The 17,959-nt window shown below is 38.2% G+C and overlaps 1 protein-coding gene across 4 annotated transcripts in view; it reads right to left on the reverse strand.

Moving 5' to 3' along the window:
- Mpdz (multiple PDZ domain crumbs cell polarity complex component) overlaps window positions 1-17,959 on the reverse strand; it is a 161,504-nt gene that overhangs the window by 84,773 nt on the left and 58,772 nt on the right. For all 4 annotated transcript variants that reach the window (XM_042686636.1, XM_042686637.1, XM_042686635.1 and 1 more), the window contains exons 11-17: window positions 14,239-14,422; window positions 13,411-13,482; window positions 11,703-11,812; window positions 7,090-7,236; window positions 5,947-6,111; window positions 3,691-3,876; window positions 1,893-2,102 (exon numbers count right to left, since the gene is read on the reverse strand). In XM_042686636.1, coding sequence (XP_042542570.1) covers window positions 1,893-2,102; window positions 3,691-3,876; window positions 5,947-6,111; window positions 7,090-7,236; window positions 11,703-11,812; window positions 13,411-13,482; window positions 14,239-14,422 — 1,074 coding nt within the window. The remainder of the gene's footprint in view (window positions 1-1,892; window positions 2,103-3,690; window positions 3,877-5,946; window positions 6,112-7,089; window positions 7,237-11,702; window positions 11,813-13,410; window positions 13,483-14,238; window positions 14,423-17,959) is intronic.

Raw genomic sequence — 17,959 nt, forward strand, 5'->3', positions numbered from 1 at the left:
AGCATCCAGTGCCTATCTTTTATTTATTTATTTATTTATTATTTATTGTGGGGGGTGGGGTGGGTGGGTGGGTGGGTGTGGGTGTGAGTGTGTGTTTGCCAATCCTGGGGCTTGGAATCAGGGCCTGGATACTATTTCTGAACATTTCCCCCCTTCAAGGCCAGTACTTTACCACTTGAGCCACAGCTCCACTTCTAGTTTTTTGGGTGGTTAATTGGAGTCTCATGTACTTTTCTTCCTGGGCTGGCTTTAAACCATTATCCTCAGATCTCTGCTTCCTGAGTAGCTAGGCTTATAGGCATGAGCAACAGGCACCATGATCCAACTTCATTCTTGTATTCCCCTTTGTATTCCCCCATCTTGCTTTACTTTTTCATAAATAAAAACTACAGAATGCTTTGTGGAATAAAATTGGCACATAAAATCATTTTCATTAACATTTAAATATTTTTAAAAAGCTTACTATTTGAAACAATCACATGAAAGAAGGGGAAACAAAGGAGGAGGCTACAATGCTTGATGAGAAATGTACTCATTGTCTTGCCCATGTAATTGTAACCCCTCTGTACAGTATTTTCACAATAAAAAATCTTACTATTTGAAAAAAATTCCTTCACAAAATTCCACAATTGCTGTTTATACAGATGTAACTGTATACTTTCTTTTTTTGTTTGTTTGTTTTTTTGGTTTGGTCGTGGGGCCTGAACTCTGGGCCTGGGCACTGTCCCTCAGCTCTTCAGCTCAAGGCTAGTGCTCTACCACTTGAGCCACAGCACCACTTCCAGCTTTTTTTTTTTTTCTGCTTATGATGTGCTGAGGAATCGAACCCAGGGCCTCATGCATGCAAGGCAAGCGCTCTACCACTGAGCCACCTTCCCAGCCCAACTGTATACTTTCTTAAATAGTTAATTTTCCCTTTTATTTAAAGCTATATTACTTTTGCCTGGAAAAAATACCTGCCAAATAATGACAATATCTCACATCCAATCACAAAGTGCTCAGTGTCATGCTATGATCACTATACTTCGTAAAGTATACTGCTTTATGTGGTATAAATCCATTACTTGTTTCTAGTGTTAAGATTACAACATGGGAGTGATTTCCTCCTAGGAAGAGAGCCATACACTGATAAACTCATTTTGCAAAATTCCAATTTCCTGCCCTGTAGAAATTAAGACAATTGTGTTGAAGTCAACATAATTCAGGAAGGTAAACGAATCTGTCAGTTTTTCCCATTTATTCCGCTGTGATTAAAGACTATATTCTTAGTTACAATACTATTCTTTTTCTTTCTGGATAAATTTTTCACAGTAAGCAAAAATGATCAAGTATAAAGTTTTTTTTCCTTTCCTCTTTTTTTTTTCAGTACTGGAAATTGAGTCAAGGCCTTATGTTTGTTTGACGTGCACACATAGCTGAGATCATAGGTGAATGCCAACTCTTAGCTTATTTAGTTGAGATGAGGTACCACTAATTTCCTGCCAGGACTGGCTTCAAGCCATAATCCCCCTAATCTCTACCTCCCAAGTGGCTGGGATTCAAGTGTGAGCCACCATGCCCATCAGCTGATATTATCTCAGTATTGAACTACAATAGTATTTTAACATACAAATTCATATTTCTTTAAAATTTCTGCATTGATCACAACTTAATTATTAAAATAAGGTCAAACGAGGACCACAAAATACTGAGTTCTATATTCATCTCTGAAAATCAGGGCTGGTTTTTTCCTTTATTCTCTTGAAAATAGGACTAAAAATTGAATTATTTATGTTCATGGAACCAATAACCATGTTGACAAAAATTCCCCAAAGTGGTAATTCAATTAGGAGAACATTTAAATCTAAAAGAAAGCTTGCAAAAATAAAAGGCAATAAAATCCACAGTCTCACAGGTAATGGCTTGGCCACGCCTATCCGCACAGTTCCAGCTGGGGCTCCCTTCAGTGCATCCACAGCTTCTTCCAGACTGCTGTTCTCTAAGCTAATGTCATTGACAAACATGAGCCGATCTCCAGGAAGAAGGCGCCCGTCCTTCTCAGCAATGCCACCAGGCACCAGAGAACGAATGACAATCACAGTGCTTGCTGGGTCAACTGGGTCCTGATGGAATGCAACAAGAACTCGGTTTATTATTACACAGAAAACTGTGTATGTTGTGTTGTGTGTGTGTGTGTGTGTGTACACATGCAGGACTTTGGGCTTGAACTCAGGGCCTGGGCAGTATCCCTGAGCAACTCTTGCTCAAAGCTAGTATCTACCACTTGATCCACAGCTCCACTTCTGGCCTTTTTTCCCCCCCCTTTGGGTACTTAATTGGAGATAAGAGACTCATGGACATTTTTGCCATGGCTGTCTTGGAATTGTGATCCTCAGATCTTAGCTTCCTTTATAGTTAGAATTACAGGCATGAGCCATTGCCTGGCCAGATAACAATTTTCACAATTTGTTTCCTGTCATGGTTAACAGGTTATTGCTTTAAGCATCATACAAAATTCCTTATGATCAAGGTACATTATGTGCATGTATGGAAAACTCATGATAAAACCCCTTACTATATGAAATAACTTATAGATGTGTATGCATATATCCATGTATGCATATATACATATGCGCAAATGCATGTACACATCTAGAAACAAAAACAAAGTCTTTAAAACATTTCTTGTGAGTATCTGGACAAAGGTGATCTTCATTTCATTTCAGAGTGTATGTAGACAAAGGTGATCTCCATATAATTTCAGAGTACATGCAAAACCCTCAGAACAAAAGCACACTGGTTTGCTAACACTACAGGATTAACTGCATAATTAACTTTAAAATTTTAATTTAAAATTTTTGGTAAGTTGTTAAATCTTACAACCATTTTAAACTATTATTAACAAAAGCATTTGTTCAATAGATGTTTGCAAACATGAGTATACGGAAGGTTGGGCCACTCCTTCGAAATGGAGAAATAGAGAAAGAGCCCTGACATACTCAGGGATATCTGTGCTTACATTTACAGAGCAGCCTCAACCTTAGCCACGGCTCCCAAGTCCCGCCCAAAGAACACAACTCCTTGGAGGCATCAGAGACGGCTTTCTGTTCAGTATGAGGAGTAACCGCTGCATTCAGTCAGGCAGCTTTTAGCATTTTCCCATTTACTTGACACATAACACAGGCAGGAAAGGATGGAGGTTACACTTGACCAATTTAAATATATTCATAATTTAGTAAAATGACTGGAATACCACAATTTAGAATATATTCCATTTTAAAATATTTACTTCACAAAAGAAATAAATATCTAACTCTCTGGAGTTACCATTACAATATGAGCCTCAATTAAAAACATGGAAATAAAAACAATACAAATTCTCCCTCTCCCCCCAAAAAAACTACTGTATTATTGTGGCATTCCTAAAACATAATCTTCATGTTCCTCAAATTCTCAACAGCTGAAATACGTAACAGCTCAATATCAGAATTGAGCTCAGTGTCAGAATTATTATATTGAGTTCAATATTAAAAGAGACCCCTTACGATAATTAATGAATTATGTATGTTACTATGTTGAAAGGCTAAATAGAAACAAGCAATTGTCTATGAAAATACTAAAGTATTATTTTCATTTTTCTCTGGTAGCAGCAATGTACTTTTAGTATAAGGCATCTTTTTATAAAAAGTGTTCAAAGTAGGATACATTTACCTGGTAATCTAAAATGCTAAAACCAAGGCCTCTGCTTCCTTTCTCCAGCTCTATGTACTGAACACCAGCCTCCCACATGGCCAAAGGTGCTTGGACCTCCTCCACATTCTGACCGGCTTCAGTCAGCACCAGCAGTGGGTCCTCTGTTTCTGAAGACCCAATGAGCTCACCTAGATCTACATGAGGCTGGAAAACAGATCAGACATCTCTTATTTCAGAGGGACTAGAGTAGCAGACACACATACCAATATTGCAATGAAAAGGGAGAATCCCAGCATGTGTCCAGAACAAAACACTTGCAAAGGAGCAACAGCTTATCATGACACCTTTAAGAATTAAGGCATTATTCCTGAGAGTTGTTAAGGGCAAAGAATGCCTACATTGTAATAAGCAATAAAAGTAAAAGATCAAAAGATAGACAATAAATTATTTGATGTTATATCTTCCTAGTCAGAATCACATCTATAGAGACAAAAGTAAGAGAAGGAGAAAAAGGAGGAAAAGAAAGAAGCAAGAAGCAGAAGCAGATGCAGAAGCAGAAGGAAAGAAAGAGAGAGGGAGGGAAGAAGGAAAGGAAGGAAAGAAGAAAGGGAGAGAGAAAGGGAGGGAGGGAAGGAAGGTAATAATATCAGTTATTAAATGGGAAGAAAACAGGTGCTGGTGCTGGTGCCCCATACCTGTAATTCTAGCTACTTAGGAAGCTGAAATTTGAGGATCACCATTCAAAGCCAGTCCTAGGCATAAAAGTTGGTGAGATTCTTATCTCCAATTAATCAGCAAAATGCTAGAAGTGGAGCTGTGGCTCAAGTGGTAGAGAACCAGCCTTGAGCAAAAAAGTCAAGTGAGAATGGGAATCTCTAAGTTTAAGCCTCAGTGCTTGCACCGTGAATAACGAAGGAACAAATGAACATAATTCTAATGATAAATAAAAACAAATGAAAAGTTTTTGTGTAAAGGCTGAATGTTCTATGCAAATAAGGATGGCAATTATCCTATTAGACATTAATGTAACAGTAGAAAGGTATTTAGAGTTGAAATCAGAATGCTTGGGCTTGAAGATGGACTTATGATTTCTGATCTGTGTTATTTTGAGCAATATTCTTAACATGGGTTATAGTTAACTTATTTCATAAAAGTATTTTGAAAATTAAATACCGAAAGGATTTAAGATGGTATTCTTTCAATAGAAGAAATTAAAGTAGATAGGTTAATTCAACTTCATTCATCTATATGGACATATATCAAATTTAAGGAAGACATGCTAATTAGGATGAAATTCTATTTTGTATACTGCTTTTGTTTAGATTGATTGCTGTATTGCATTGGGCATCAATGTCTTCAAATGATTTGTTGTAATTATTACATTTATACCACATAAGATGTACATGGATGTATACAGAAACAGCCTTTGGAAACACAATTTGGAATTATGTTTCTTGTTCAGCCCTATTCTAATCACCAAAATGAGTATTAAATTATGCACTTTATTCTTCAAAGTTTGCAAAATTATTTCACTGAGTATCAAACCCCAACATCATCTCTAATTATACCTTAAATGAAATTTGACTAGGCCATAAATTATGCAAAGTTCAGATCTTAACTTAAGATATGAATATAGTGTATCCTCCACAGAGCTGATTAGCTATATTGCTTGACTTTGATCTAAATGGAATAGGAAACAGGAAAAGGGGAGTTTCTGGATGTCACAGAGAATTATTTGACATGGACAATGAGCTCAAGTTTCACTTATTATCAAAGCAGAATGTGCAAATGAGCTGAAAGCTATATATTCTGAAATAATGTCCACCATATTTTAGCAATTTACTAAGTAGTACTCAAATGACAGAGTTGGGTACTTTACAAAAAATAATCATTTTCCATACATGATATTTATGTTTAAGTTTTCTCTTTTGCAAATGAAAATATAGGAAATTAAGCAGGAATTGTTCAAGTAAATTATCCAAGAACATAGTATAGAACATCATCTAATATTATTCTTGTAGCCTTCATAACAACCCTGAAACAGGCAGAGTGAATTACATTTTACAAAAGAGCAAACTGAAGTTCAAAAAGGTGATGTGATTTGCCCAAGGTCACCCAGCTAGTATCATGTCTGGATCACACCCTGGTGTGTCTGTGAGCCACATGCTATTTAAGGAAACCAAATATCAAAGAGAAGGACTGGCTTTGAAAAGTAACACCATCTGGCCTGCCTACTGTACATTCAGATTCCCTCCATCTAGGCAAATATGATACCTTTTCTGTTATCTCAGTATCAGTGAAGTCCAGGGTATCCAATTCTAAATGGCCGGTGGATGGCACAGTTCGACGGCAGCACACCATTGTCACTTCTATAGGTAATTCTTTTAAAATATTGACCACATCCTGGTGATTTTCTCCAAGCAAAGTTACACCATTCACCTGTACAAAAAGATACACTGTCTATGTAAGAAAACACTTTATCATACAAGTATACTCCTGAAAACAATATTTCATAGATACACATAAAAGTTACTATGATGATAATTATAAAAGCACTAGCTTCCATTCATGTTTGTAAATGAAATGGAAAGTAGAAAAAGACAGGCTATGAAAATATTCCCCAAGGGTGAAGGAGAAAATATCATTTAAAAAAAACAGGCATTTTACACAATTTGCCACATAAAATAAAGTGGCATGTATTGTACACTAGAAGGTTTTTTAAATGGGCTGAGGGGGGGGTGAGGGGGTACAAGTTTTCTTTTTTCTACATGAAAATATTGACTGATCTCAAAGAAACAAGTACTGATAGATACCTAGTGATGAGAAGTGGGTGGATAAGAAGGAGACTTTTTACTGTTTATCTTTGTGTTCTCTATTTAAAATAAAAACAAATTACTTATTCTAAAAATGAAATATGTTTGAAATGTTTCAAAGAAACTTTTCATCACTTGAATACAAAGCAAAGGGAAAAAATGAAACAACAAAAATACTGTATTGAGGAGCTGGGAAGGTGGCTCAGTGGTAGAGCGCTTGCCTTGCATGCCTGAGGTCCTGGGTTCGATTCCTCAGCACCACGTAAGCAAAAAGAAAAAAGCCGGAAGTGGCGCTGTGGCTCAAGTGGTAGAGTGCTAGCCTTGAGCTGAAGAGCTGAGGGACAGCACCCAGGCCCAGAGTTTAGGCCCCACGACCAGAAACCCCCCTCCCCCAGAAAAAAATATTGTATTGAATTGGGTCTGAAGATTAATAAACATAGATTTGAAATTTCTCCTGTGGATGGATTTTCATTTATAAGTATCTCTCAAGTAGTCTTGGGGGCTAAATTTACAGTAAGCACTTAAGTTAGTTATTCACTGCATTCAGCCTCCTGGAGTTTTATGACAGCCTAACTCCAAGGTGAAAGAAAAGCACAGTCCTTACTTCCAGTAGCTCGTCCCCACTGAAGAGCTTCCCACTGTGTCCAATGGGCCCCTCAGGTAGCACGGATCTGATGAAATGATGTCCCACCGCTGCCTCTAGACTTATACCCAGCCCACTGCTCTCGCTAAACTTGCTCACACGGGCCACCTGAAACAACAGTGGTTGTCACATTCCTATTATTCTTCCTTTTGCTCTTTCATATACACACATGCATTTTACATTCATACCCAACTGGTCAATTGTCTTACAAAAGCTTCAGAAAGTTTACTATAAAGGAGCAAAACTTTGAAAGGGTATTGGTGGCTACTGGTTTTATGAACCAACAAAGACCAATAGGAAGCAGCCAGCAACAAGAACCCAAATGATGTTGGTGTCTATTGATGCTGAAAACAAATAGAAGGCAGTCACAGCTAACACAGGTCTTAAGCTCAAATGGTGGTTTTAAAAAAGACACACATGCTTCCATCAGAAAGAATGACATTGCCCCATTTGTTAGGAAATGTTAGGACTTGGAAAAAATTATATTAAGTGAAGTAAGCCAGGCCCAAATAAACATAGGTCCCATGGTTTCCCTTACATACAATAACTAGTATATGTCTAGGAAAAGCAGAAAAGGTCAAAAGCTATGTACATATGACCATATAAGATGATGTTAAGCAAAATGAAACCCAAGATAGGGACACAAGTGTTTTTTTTTTTCTTTCTTGCTATTGCTTTTTACTGTATTTATAATGTACTATGTGATGTTTTTGTTTCTTTTGTACGTTCCTCCCCCATGGTATAACCCCTGTTTTCACTATATTTGATATCGGTGCCCTGCATCTTGTATATACATTTTTATAATGTGGGGAGACGAAGGGAAATAACAAAATGATCAAATAAGAATACAGGTAACCCATTGTAACAATGAGAAGTACAAGACACTATGTTGAAAAAAAACTTTACAACTTGGCAGCAGCGGGGGGCGGGGGGGAGGGCAAAAGAGGAGGTAACTGCTCCATAGGAAATATACTCATTACCTTAGGTCCCATGGTTTCCCTTATTTGCAATAATTAGCATACATATAGGATAATCTTATCAGAAGAGCTGAAACACTCAAAAGCTATTTACATAGATGATGCTAAGTGAAATGAACCCCAAGATATGGACACAAGAGGTCTGTCTTTGTTGTTATTGTTTGAAATGTACCATGTGATTTTCTTTTGTTTCCTTGGTATATTCTCCCCCATGGCATATCCCCTGTTGTCTCTGTATTTGATTTTGGTACCCTGCATCTTGTATACACATTTGTCTAATCTGGGGAGGAAAAGAGGAATAACAAAACTCTGAAACAAGGACACAGGATGAGCCATTGCAGCAATGATACCCACAGGATAGCATACTGAAAATGAACTTTACAACTTCGGGGGGCAGGGGGAGGAGCGAGGAAAAGTGTGGGAGGTGGGGGAGGGAAGGGATAGTGGGACAACAACCAGGGAAGAGCTAACAATGATTGACAAGTAATCTACTCATTGCCTTACTCATGTAACTGTAACCTCTCCATACAGCTTCTTTACAATAAAGTAAAAAAATAAAAATCTAAAAAAACCCGTGTGTGTGTGTGTGTGTGTATATATATATATATATATATATATATGTACATACACACAATATACACATAAAGACAGACACTATGCACTTGCTACTATGTGCCTGAGACTCTGATCCAGTCCCACAGGTTATCTCATTGGCTTCTCCTATGAAGGTACAATTTGCTCCCCAAATTCAGAACTGACATTCAGTGAGGTTACCTTAACCAAAGTTGGGAAGGTAGAAGAGGGCCTAAAGCTGTGCTCCTGATCTGCAATTATACTGAGGGACAAACATGGCCATTAAAAGTGGGTTAGGGATGGGGATGTAGCTGAGTAGCAATGTGCTTGCCCAGAATACTCAAGGCACGGGGTCAGACCCCCAACCTCACAAAAGAAAAGCAATAAAAGTAAATATGAGTTTAAGTCATAGAGGTGAGTTTCTAATTCCTACCATTACACATATAGTGTATTACATACATGAAGGTTTTTAAGACATAACTCATTTTCACACATAATATAGTAAGTACAATATGAAAATCAGAAAGAATTATAACAGTGGCCTTCATTGTTCTTTTTATTTTACAATTAAGGAAAATGAGATTTTAATAAAACCTGAGAAAAAGTGTTTCATTCAAAAAGAGGTCTTTTAAGCAAGGCACTGGTGGTTCATGCTTTCATCCTAACTACTCTGGAGCCTGATATCTAAAGATCTTACATAGCTCAAGGCTAGCCAGCATAGAAAATTCTGCAAGATTCTATCTCCAATTAACCACCAAAAAGCCAGACTGAAAGCTTGGCTTAAGTGGTAGAACACTACCAGGGCAAAACAATGAGTAAATTTGAAATACAAGCCTCAGTAACAGAAAATAAGAGAAGGGAAAAGGGAAAGGGTAAAGGAAAGGGAAAGGAAGGGAAAGAAAAAGAGACAGAGAAAAAGAAAAGGAGGTAGGGAGGGAAATTAGGAAGGAAAGAAGAAAGAAAGGAGAGAGGGAAGGAAAGAGGGATGGAGGGAAAGACTAAGAAATAAACAAGAAAAAAGAGAGAAGGAAAGATGGACAGAGACAGATACCAAGAAAGAAAACAAAATTATCTAACTGAAATCTAATGCTGCTGAAAAACCAAGTTACACATCATTTCCCCTGAACAGCCTTTCATGTCCTCACTGCTACACCATTCCTTCTGTGATTGATGCTGCGTGATGACCAAGAAAATATGATGTCTAAAGTATCTCTGACAAGGGTACAGAAAAGACCTAGTTCTTTTTCACTGACAGCCCAATTGTGCCCCTTGGCACATTACGGCGAGGACCCCCATCTTAGATTGTGTGTACACAAGGAAGCTAAAAGTTCAGTTCTGGCTCTGAATGTGTGACTGCATAGCAGTCAAGGGCTTTCTTCCTTAGTCAATCACCACCAAAGAAGTACAGCTGAAGCTGTGCTGGCCAGCCATAGAAGCCCACCCGAAAGTAAATGCTACAGCAATGACTGCTAAGCTAGACCACTTCTGATTTGTTACTGATCCAATCTAAAATGATAAGAACAATCTCACTCAATGCTTACATGAATGGTAACCCACTGAGAGTTTCTTAAAAACTAAATTAGAGTCACGAAAAGTAAATGAGACATTAAAAACAGCAGCAAGTGGCACGGTAAGAGTCATTTATATATTATTACCTGTTGTTTTATTTCCATACCTCTGTTTAGAATGGAAGATTATGCCAGCTTGGCTGGATGTGCAAATTAACTATTCATAAAGAGAAAACATTCACTATTGCCTAACTGTTGTTAAGGACACATGCAGAAATTGTGTGTAGATGTGTGTGCTTATGCTGGTCTGGGACTTGAACTCAGGGCCTTGGGGCTGTATCTTAATTTTTTCACTCAAGGCTGGTACTCTATCACTTGAGCCATAGCTCAACTTCTAGCTTTTTTGTGGCTAAAGAAAGACCTTTCAGATTTATCTGCTCAAACCAGCTTTGAACCATGTTCCTCAGACCTTAGCCTCCTGAGTAAATGTGAACCTTCCTTTTTCAGTGAAGGGAAACACACAGTGATTTAAAAAAAAAAGTTGGGAGGCATAGAATTCTATGCCTCCATCAGAAAGAATGACACTGCTCCATTTGTTAGGAAATGGAAAGACTTGGAAAAAATTATATTAAGTGAAGTAAGCCAGGCCCAAAGAAACATAAGTCCCATGGTTTCCCTTATTTGCAATAACTAGTATATGTCTGACACAAGCAGAAATGATCAGATAAACTGATGTTAAGCAAAATGAACCCCAAGATAAGGACTCAAATATTTTTTTCTTGCTTGCTATTGTTTCTAACATATTTATAAGATAATTTCTTTGTTGCTTTGTATGTCCCTCCCCCACGGTATAATCCCTGTTTTCACTGTATTTGATGTTGGTATACTTTGTGGAGGGGAAGGGCAAAAGTAAATCGTTTAAATAGGGATACAGGTGGACCCATTGCAACAATGAGGTGTACATGTTATGTCGAAAATGAACTTTACAACTTTGTTGCGGCGGGGGGGGGGGGGGGGGGGGGGAGGGGGGAGTAGGGGGGGCAAGGGAGATGGGAAGGGATGGGAAGGAGAAACAAAGGAGGAGGCAACAATGCTTGATAAGAAATGTACTCATTACCTTGCCCATGTAATTATAACCCCTCTGTATGGTATTTTCACAATAAAAAAAATGTTGGGAGAAGAACACTACAATTCTGGACATAAGTTATGATGAGTTCATCTTATTTTTAAGTAGAATCTGACATCCTATTCTAGTCCTTTCAATGAATCATAGGTTTGACAACCAACAAACCCTCTTTCATTTATTATTTAAACTCCTACCATAAATATTAAAATATCCATGTGTCATGAGTAATTAAAGTTGCATTCAATTTATTTCAGCTTCCGCATGAATGTTTTAAGGTCTTCTGAAAAAGCCCTGATACTCAGGAACTTTCTGAGATGATTATCACTGCCATGAATTTCCTACTCAGGTATAGTTACAAGGCAAAAAGCTAGAGAGGGTACTGAAACCTACCACTATCTCATAGTTAATTCCCATGATCCTCTGCCACTTTGTCAGCAGGGTAGCTTCTTGTTGCTGTGCATCTTCTGTTTCTTCTACCTCAGCAGACAGCAATGCATACCCTGAAATAAACAAAATAGTGTAGGCAAATAAGTCAGTGACAAACTCCAAAACCCTCCGGACCTTAACATTCTATACTATAGGGTCTGGACAGAACCTGTGTGTTATGCAAAGTAAGACTCTTTTTTTTCACATTTTTTTTTATTGTGAACATACTGTACAGAGGGGTTACAATTACATAGGCAAGATAATGAGTACATTTCTTATCAAGCATTGTAGCCTCCTCCTTTGTTTCCCCTTCCCATCCCTTCTCATCCTCCCCCTCCACCCCCACACCCAATCCTCCCCACCCCCCACCCACCAAAGTTGTAAAGTTCGTTTTCGACATAATGACTTATACATCTCATTGTTGCAATGGGTCCACCTGTATCCCTAGTTAAACGATTTGTTTTTTCCCTTCCCCTCCACAAATTATGCCAACATCAAATACAGTGAAAGCAGGGGTTATACCGTGGGGCAAAGTCAGACTTTTTACCTAGAATGTCTTACTCTTATTTCTATACTTATTTCAATAACTTAATTTAGGACCCTATTTGCAATGTTCAACATCATTCTCTTTTAGTTTGAGCCTTTTAAATCTTAACTATGCTTCTACTGAAGCATACATACACACACACACACACACACACACACACACACACACACACACACACATAATGTAATGTCTATCAAAAAGAATGAGGACTCTATGGTCACCTCCATGTCAGTTTCTTACTTGTTTGCATCTAATTCTTGGGAATGGTGGGGGATGGGGAACCCTAGTTCACTGTGAGGAATGGCTGCAGGAGATTTGATAGTGTGCTTGGAATGTGTATAATATGGAAAACCCTGGTTGTAAGATTATTTGTCCTATGCCTAAAGGCAGAATTATGAGTGTTTGAACTTTTGCACTAATCCCTGTTAAAAGACAGAAGACCCTGTATGTACTTATCTTAGTGAGAAACTCCTGGATCCTACTGATTTTTTTTTGTCATCTACCTCAATTTTGTCTATTTTCCTGTAACTCTCTTCAGTTAGCCCTCGGCCATTTTAAACCTATAATAGTGGAGGTTGGGAGAGACATCTTAATCTGTCGGTCAAACTCATTCCCCACCTCATGGTGGTAAACAGAATATCAATTAGTTAATCAACAATATTCAGAGACACCACTGCACGGGCATTTCCTTGTTCATTGCCCTGGCCTCCACTGGTTGGAACTGGCAGGTGGGATATGCTATTACTTAACAAAAACAAAAGCAATTAATAAGTAACATACATACTAGGCACCAATGGCTCACTCCTGTAATTCTAGCTACACAGGAGGCTGAGATCTGAGGATCAGAGTTCAAATCCAGCCCAAGCAGGAAAGTCTGTGAGACCCTTATCTTCAGTTAACCACAAAAAAGTGAGAACCAGAAAGGAACTGCTTTAATCTAGCAAAGCAATTAATCATCTATAAACACTGTTTTACAAGGCCCATCTTTTTTGGATTTTTTTTAGTAACATACAGTAAATCCATAAAGTTTTGAAAATTTATACTATAAAGTCTTCATCTCATTTGTAAAAACTACTTCTCTAAAACTACAATGATGTATATCATATCCTGGCTCTAAATGTTTACCTTCTTCTTCAATTGGTAATATGCTGGTGTTCCTCTTCGATGATAAGGAATCTTCATCTTTTTCATAGTTTTCTTAAAGATAAGAAATAGTTTAGTAGTTATATCTATAACATAACCCAGCAGTGAATTTCTCTAAATTTACTGTACTTGTTTGAATGTCTTCATGAAGAGTCTGTTTGTTGGAGATATACTCTTTCATGACTATATGCACTTTTAGAAAGTGCTCAGTAACACACAGTGTTCCCCTTGCACCCTGCCTCCAACCACCAAAAGTACTGCCTAAGTACCAGAAATGTTGGCAGTCAGTAGTCAACCAGCGCTTTCCAGACAACACCTTCCTCTCAGTAAGCTACACAGGGATTTCAGTAAAAGTGCAGATATTCATGCAACAACAGTTTATGAATGGCATTTCTAACAGTGGGATTAGAGTTAATTTCTTCAAAGAAAGACTGGGCATTTAAAATCACCAGGGTCTCACGTAAACCATCCAGACAGATGGTCTTCCATAAGGAAGACTATTGTGAAGATACCCAACAGTAAAGCGGGGACAGGGAGGTAGATGGTTACACATCTCCAGCTGGGCAACGGTGACTAAGGATGACTGAATAGAAACAAGCATGGCTGAAAAGAAACCTCCTTTACTCAGAGCCCCATTCTGAAGCTTACAGACAGGTAGATGCTTCCTGTTAGCTTCCTTTCTCTACTTGGTTCATCATGAACACTCCAGGGTGAAAAACATTTCTTAAGTAAATTACTTAAAAAAATTTAAATATAAAAAATCTAAGTAATATAAAGGCCCAACTGACAACCAGGTGCATATAGCATTACCTTTGCTTACGCTGGCTACTGCCAGAGACATTTCAGGGTCTGCTGTGATGTCCTCCCTTGGTGTGGTCTCTGCGTCCTCCCTCATCCCTCTCCTCATTAGTGTCAGGCGTACGGTGTGCCCGGTGTGTCGCAACACCTCAACTGCCTGTTGATTAGTAAATCCCTGAAGGCTTGTGCCATCCACCTGTGACAGAGAATGAAAGAGGATGGATATGTCCAAACCCTTCATAAATGGGATGAACATGGAACAATGACTCCTGTGGAGATGGTTTGGGGAAGGTGAAAAGGGCAATGAAAGGACTGAATTTAATCGAGGTAAATTGTGTGCATCGATGGACCTGTCAGAATGAACTTCTTTGTACAACTAAGTGATGCTAATAAAAAAAAAGTGGATGACAAAAAATAAAACTCACATTTACACTGAGAATTCACAAAACATGTAATTACTACTTACTAATGTGAGAGGGGAAGGAATGAGTATTTATACACATTTAGTGACCAACATTAGAAACCCCTCAGTAGCAGTGCTAGAAATCCTTTAAGAGCTTGGTTTAAGACAGACTTGGGGGTAACACTTCTAGAAATTATGAGCCAATAGTTCGGAGGAGGGACCAGGCTTCTATGCCTTTTCAAATATTATTTTATGTTCCTAGGATGATCCGTTGCAAGGCTAAGTTTCAGAAGCAGCGTTGCAAAAATATAGACATAGAAGTAAAAAAGCACTCATGGTCTTCCAAATATCATTAATTTACACTGCCTTTAGAAAACTATAAAATTGAAATCCCATTGGTTTTATATTCCAAATAAATACAACCTTACCCTCTTTTTAAATTCAAAAGTGACAAAACAGTTGACTCAGCCCCTGCCATCTTTTCTAAGCATTGGTAAGACATCCAACTACCCTAATCATGCCTTCTGTAGATTAATCCTGAACACCAGACTCCATCCCTAACATGGCTTACAATGGCCTGCCCAATTGTCCCTTTCTCTCAGCAGTGCCACTACCCAGCACCACCGTCGGCCTGCCTGGGACTGCCACTGTCCCCTGCCCTCAAGCCACCGGGGACTCCTGTCCAGACCTCGCACTTGCAGTACCCTACTCAACACAGGGACCTTAGACAGCCGACTATAGCCATCGTATGATCTTTCTCTTCACCTCGCTTAAGAAACATTTATAATCCTTTTGGCTCTATATCCAGAAGTTATTTCCATATACCTTGACTCCAGTCAAAACCCACTTGTACCCATTTTCCATCATAAAACTTGTTAGTATTTTCTCCTCCATAATGATTTATATCTGTTTGCTCCAAAGGCAGGCTCTATGAATTTTCTGCATACAACAATGTCACTAAATCATAGTGTTGTCTATAAAAGACATTCATCCCAAATAGGAGTATAAAGACATTACATCATATGTCTAAGATTTCTTTGGAAATGAACTTTTGGAATGGACAGCAAAAATGGACCTCCTAGCAACTTCTAAGAAGGAGGCCAAGGAGACAGTCATTTCTAATTATCTGCCAGGATCACCTAGCACAAGGCCACCTTACAGCAATGTGAAAACAAATAGCTCATTATCCTACAATCTACCAACACATTTTCTTATAACATTCTATTGATGAGAGATTAATCCAGCACTTTGTACCAGAAGAGCCAGAAACTGTCACTAGTTATAGTAGGAAGAATTTAGTAATAAACATATGAAACCCAAGGCTTCGTGGGGATGATAATTCATAACCAAGTCACATATGAGACACAGAGGCCGGAATCTTTGATCCTCTGGCTCCACCTGTTCACAGGAAGAGTTAAGAGTCAGATCAAACTCAATGATGCGAAAGACTGCAATACGGTGACACAATCCAAGAGTGCAGGTTCAATAGTAGCAATTTTTCCCTGTGAAAAGACATCAGCATCCTCATAATGTCCAGTGCTGACACCAAAACCAAAAGAATCAGTTACAGGGAAGAAATACAGCTCACAAAACCTAACACCCAGCACACGCAGTTATAGCTTGCCAAGGCCTCCTTCAATACTGCCTGTATCTGTTGACAGAAAATGTGAACCTACTAAGAAAAGTAATACTTGACACGCTTCATTATTTATAGGCTTGCCTAATAATTTTCACCCATCAGAATTCATACTGCCTTTAGCATGGATTACTAAACTCCAAATTAAAAGTATGATTTTTCATGCAACAAGCTTAGGCTACTTAAAAAACAACACAAAACAATTAAAAGTCCTTTTGTCAAATAATTGTTACATGGAATACCAACCTAGGTAGGGTGAGTGGTGAACCCATTTGATCTGTTCCTACTCCTGTAATGCCCATAGTGAAACACTAGGGGTCCACAGTATGCAGTGTGTGTGATAGGAATCTTACAGCACAATAGTGTTACGTTCCAAAATAACACTTGCTCAAAATAGTAAGAAATAATTTCTTAATCTTCTCAGCATGCCAACAAATAAGAATAGATCTAGCTCCAATAGCAGCTGCCAAAACAAAAATAGAACAAACAAGCTAAAAGACCACAGTTGTGAAAATGTAAGGAGGTGTGAAGGACTTCACTACCAGTAGATCAACCATCCACAAGTTAGTGACAATATATTGCACAAAGTTTACAAGACTGAAGCATTACAGGATATACTCCAAGAGTTTAGGTGCTGCTAACTTTGAAGATGATGTTGCTAAAAAGACATAGATAAGGGATTTGTTGTGAGAGCAGGAAACAACTATTAAGAAAGAATATTTGCACTTTGTGAGTCAGCAGTTAAAGGAATGACATCTAAGATTCCCTTACAGAAGAATGGAAACAATGATAGGTTTAGAGGGAAGCAAATAGGTAATTTCAGGCCCTTAGTAAACCTCATAAATAATTAAAATGAACTTATGAGCTAAATGTCATGCCAGCTATTAAATAAAAGTCTCATTTGGCTCTCCTAAAAATAAAAATCAAGCAATGGAAGCTTCTACATCTCCACTTTGTAGGCAAAGAAACTGAAACAAAACTTGTGACACAGAACTTTCCCAAGATGGAGCAACCTTCATAAACACCAGGGAAGTGAAAACATGTGTTTGCATATATGACTTTGTACATCCAGGTTCATTGCAGCATTATCCAAAATAGCAACAGTGCAAAACCAGCTCTCTTTGTTCAAACATGGTGAATGTGGGTAATTCTGGTGTACTATACTCTTAATAGAGGACATGAAGAATTAACTCATGCTATAATAGATGAACCTCAAAAACATTCTGCTAAGTAAAATGTCAGTCACAAAGAACCAAATTCTAAAACAGTTCCATCTACACTAGATATCCCAGGGAAGGCAAAGCTACAGAGACAGAAAGCTTGGTGGCTGCCTAGGACTAGAACTCAGTGGGATTAGGAATGACTGGTAATGAGTTTGGGATCTCTTCTTACAGTAATGAAAATAGTTTGAAATGGCAATGAATGCTCAACTCTAAAAAGATATTAAAAGCCACTGAATACTTACCTTTTTATATTAATTATTTTTATTTGAAAATGCTAAAACCAGAAGTATTACAGTTGGATGAGTCAGACAAGAGTACAATCCTTTTGGACAATGTCCTTTCGCTTGCTCTCTCCCTGTTTTTCCCTCCCATCCCACCCACAAGTTGTATAGTTCTTTTTCATTTTTGCCATTTTCTTTTCTTTTTGCTTTGTTTGTCTGTATGTCTTTGAGAGTATGAGGGTAGGCACAG

The sequence above is a fragment of the Dipodomys spectabilis genome, unplaced genomic scaffold, assembly GCF_019054845.1.
Source record: "Dipodomys spectabilis isolate Male_0828 unplaced genomic scaffold, ASM1905484v1 ptg000098l, whole genome shotgun sequence".
In the NCBI taxonomy this organism is placed as follows: domain Eukaryota; kingdom Metazoa; phylum Chordata; class Mammalia; order Rodentia; family Heteromyidae; genus Dipodomys; species Dipodomys spectabilis.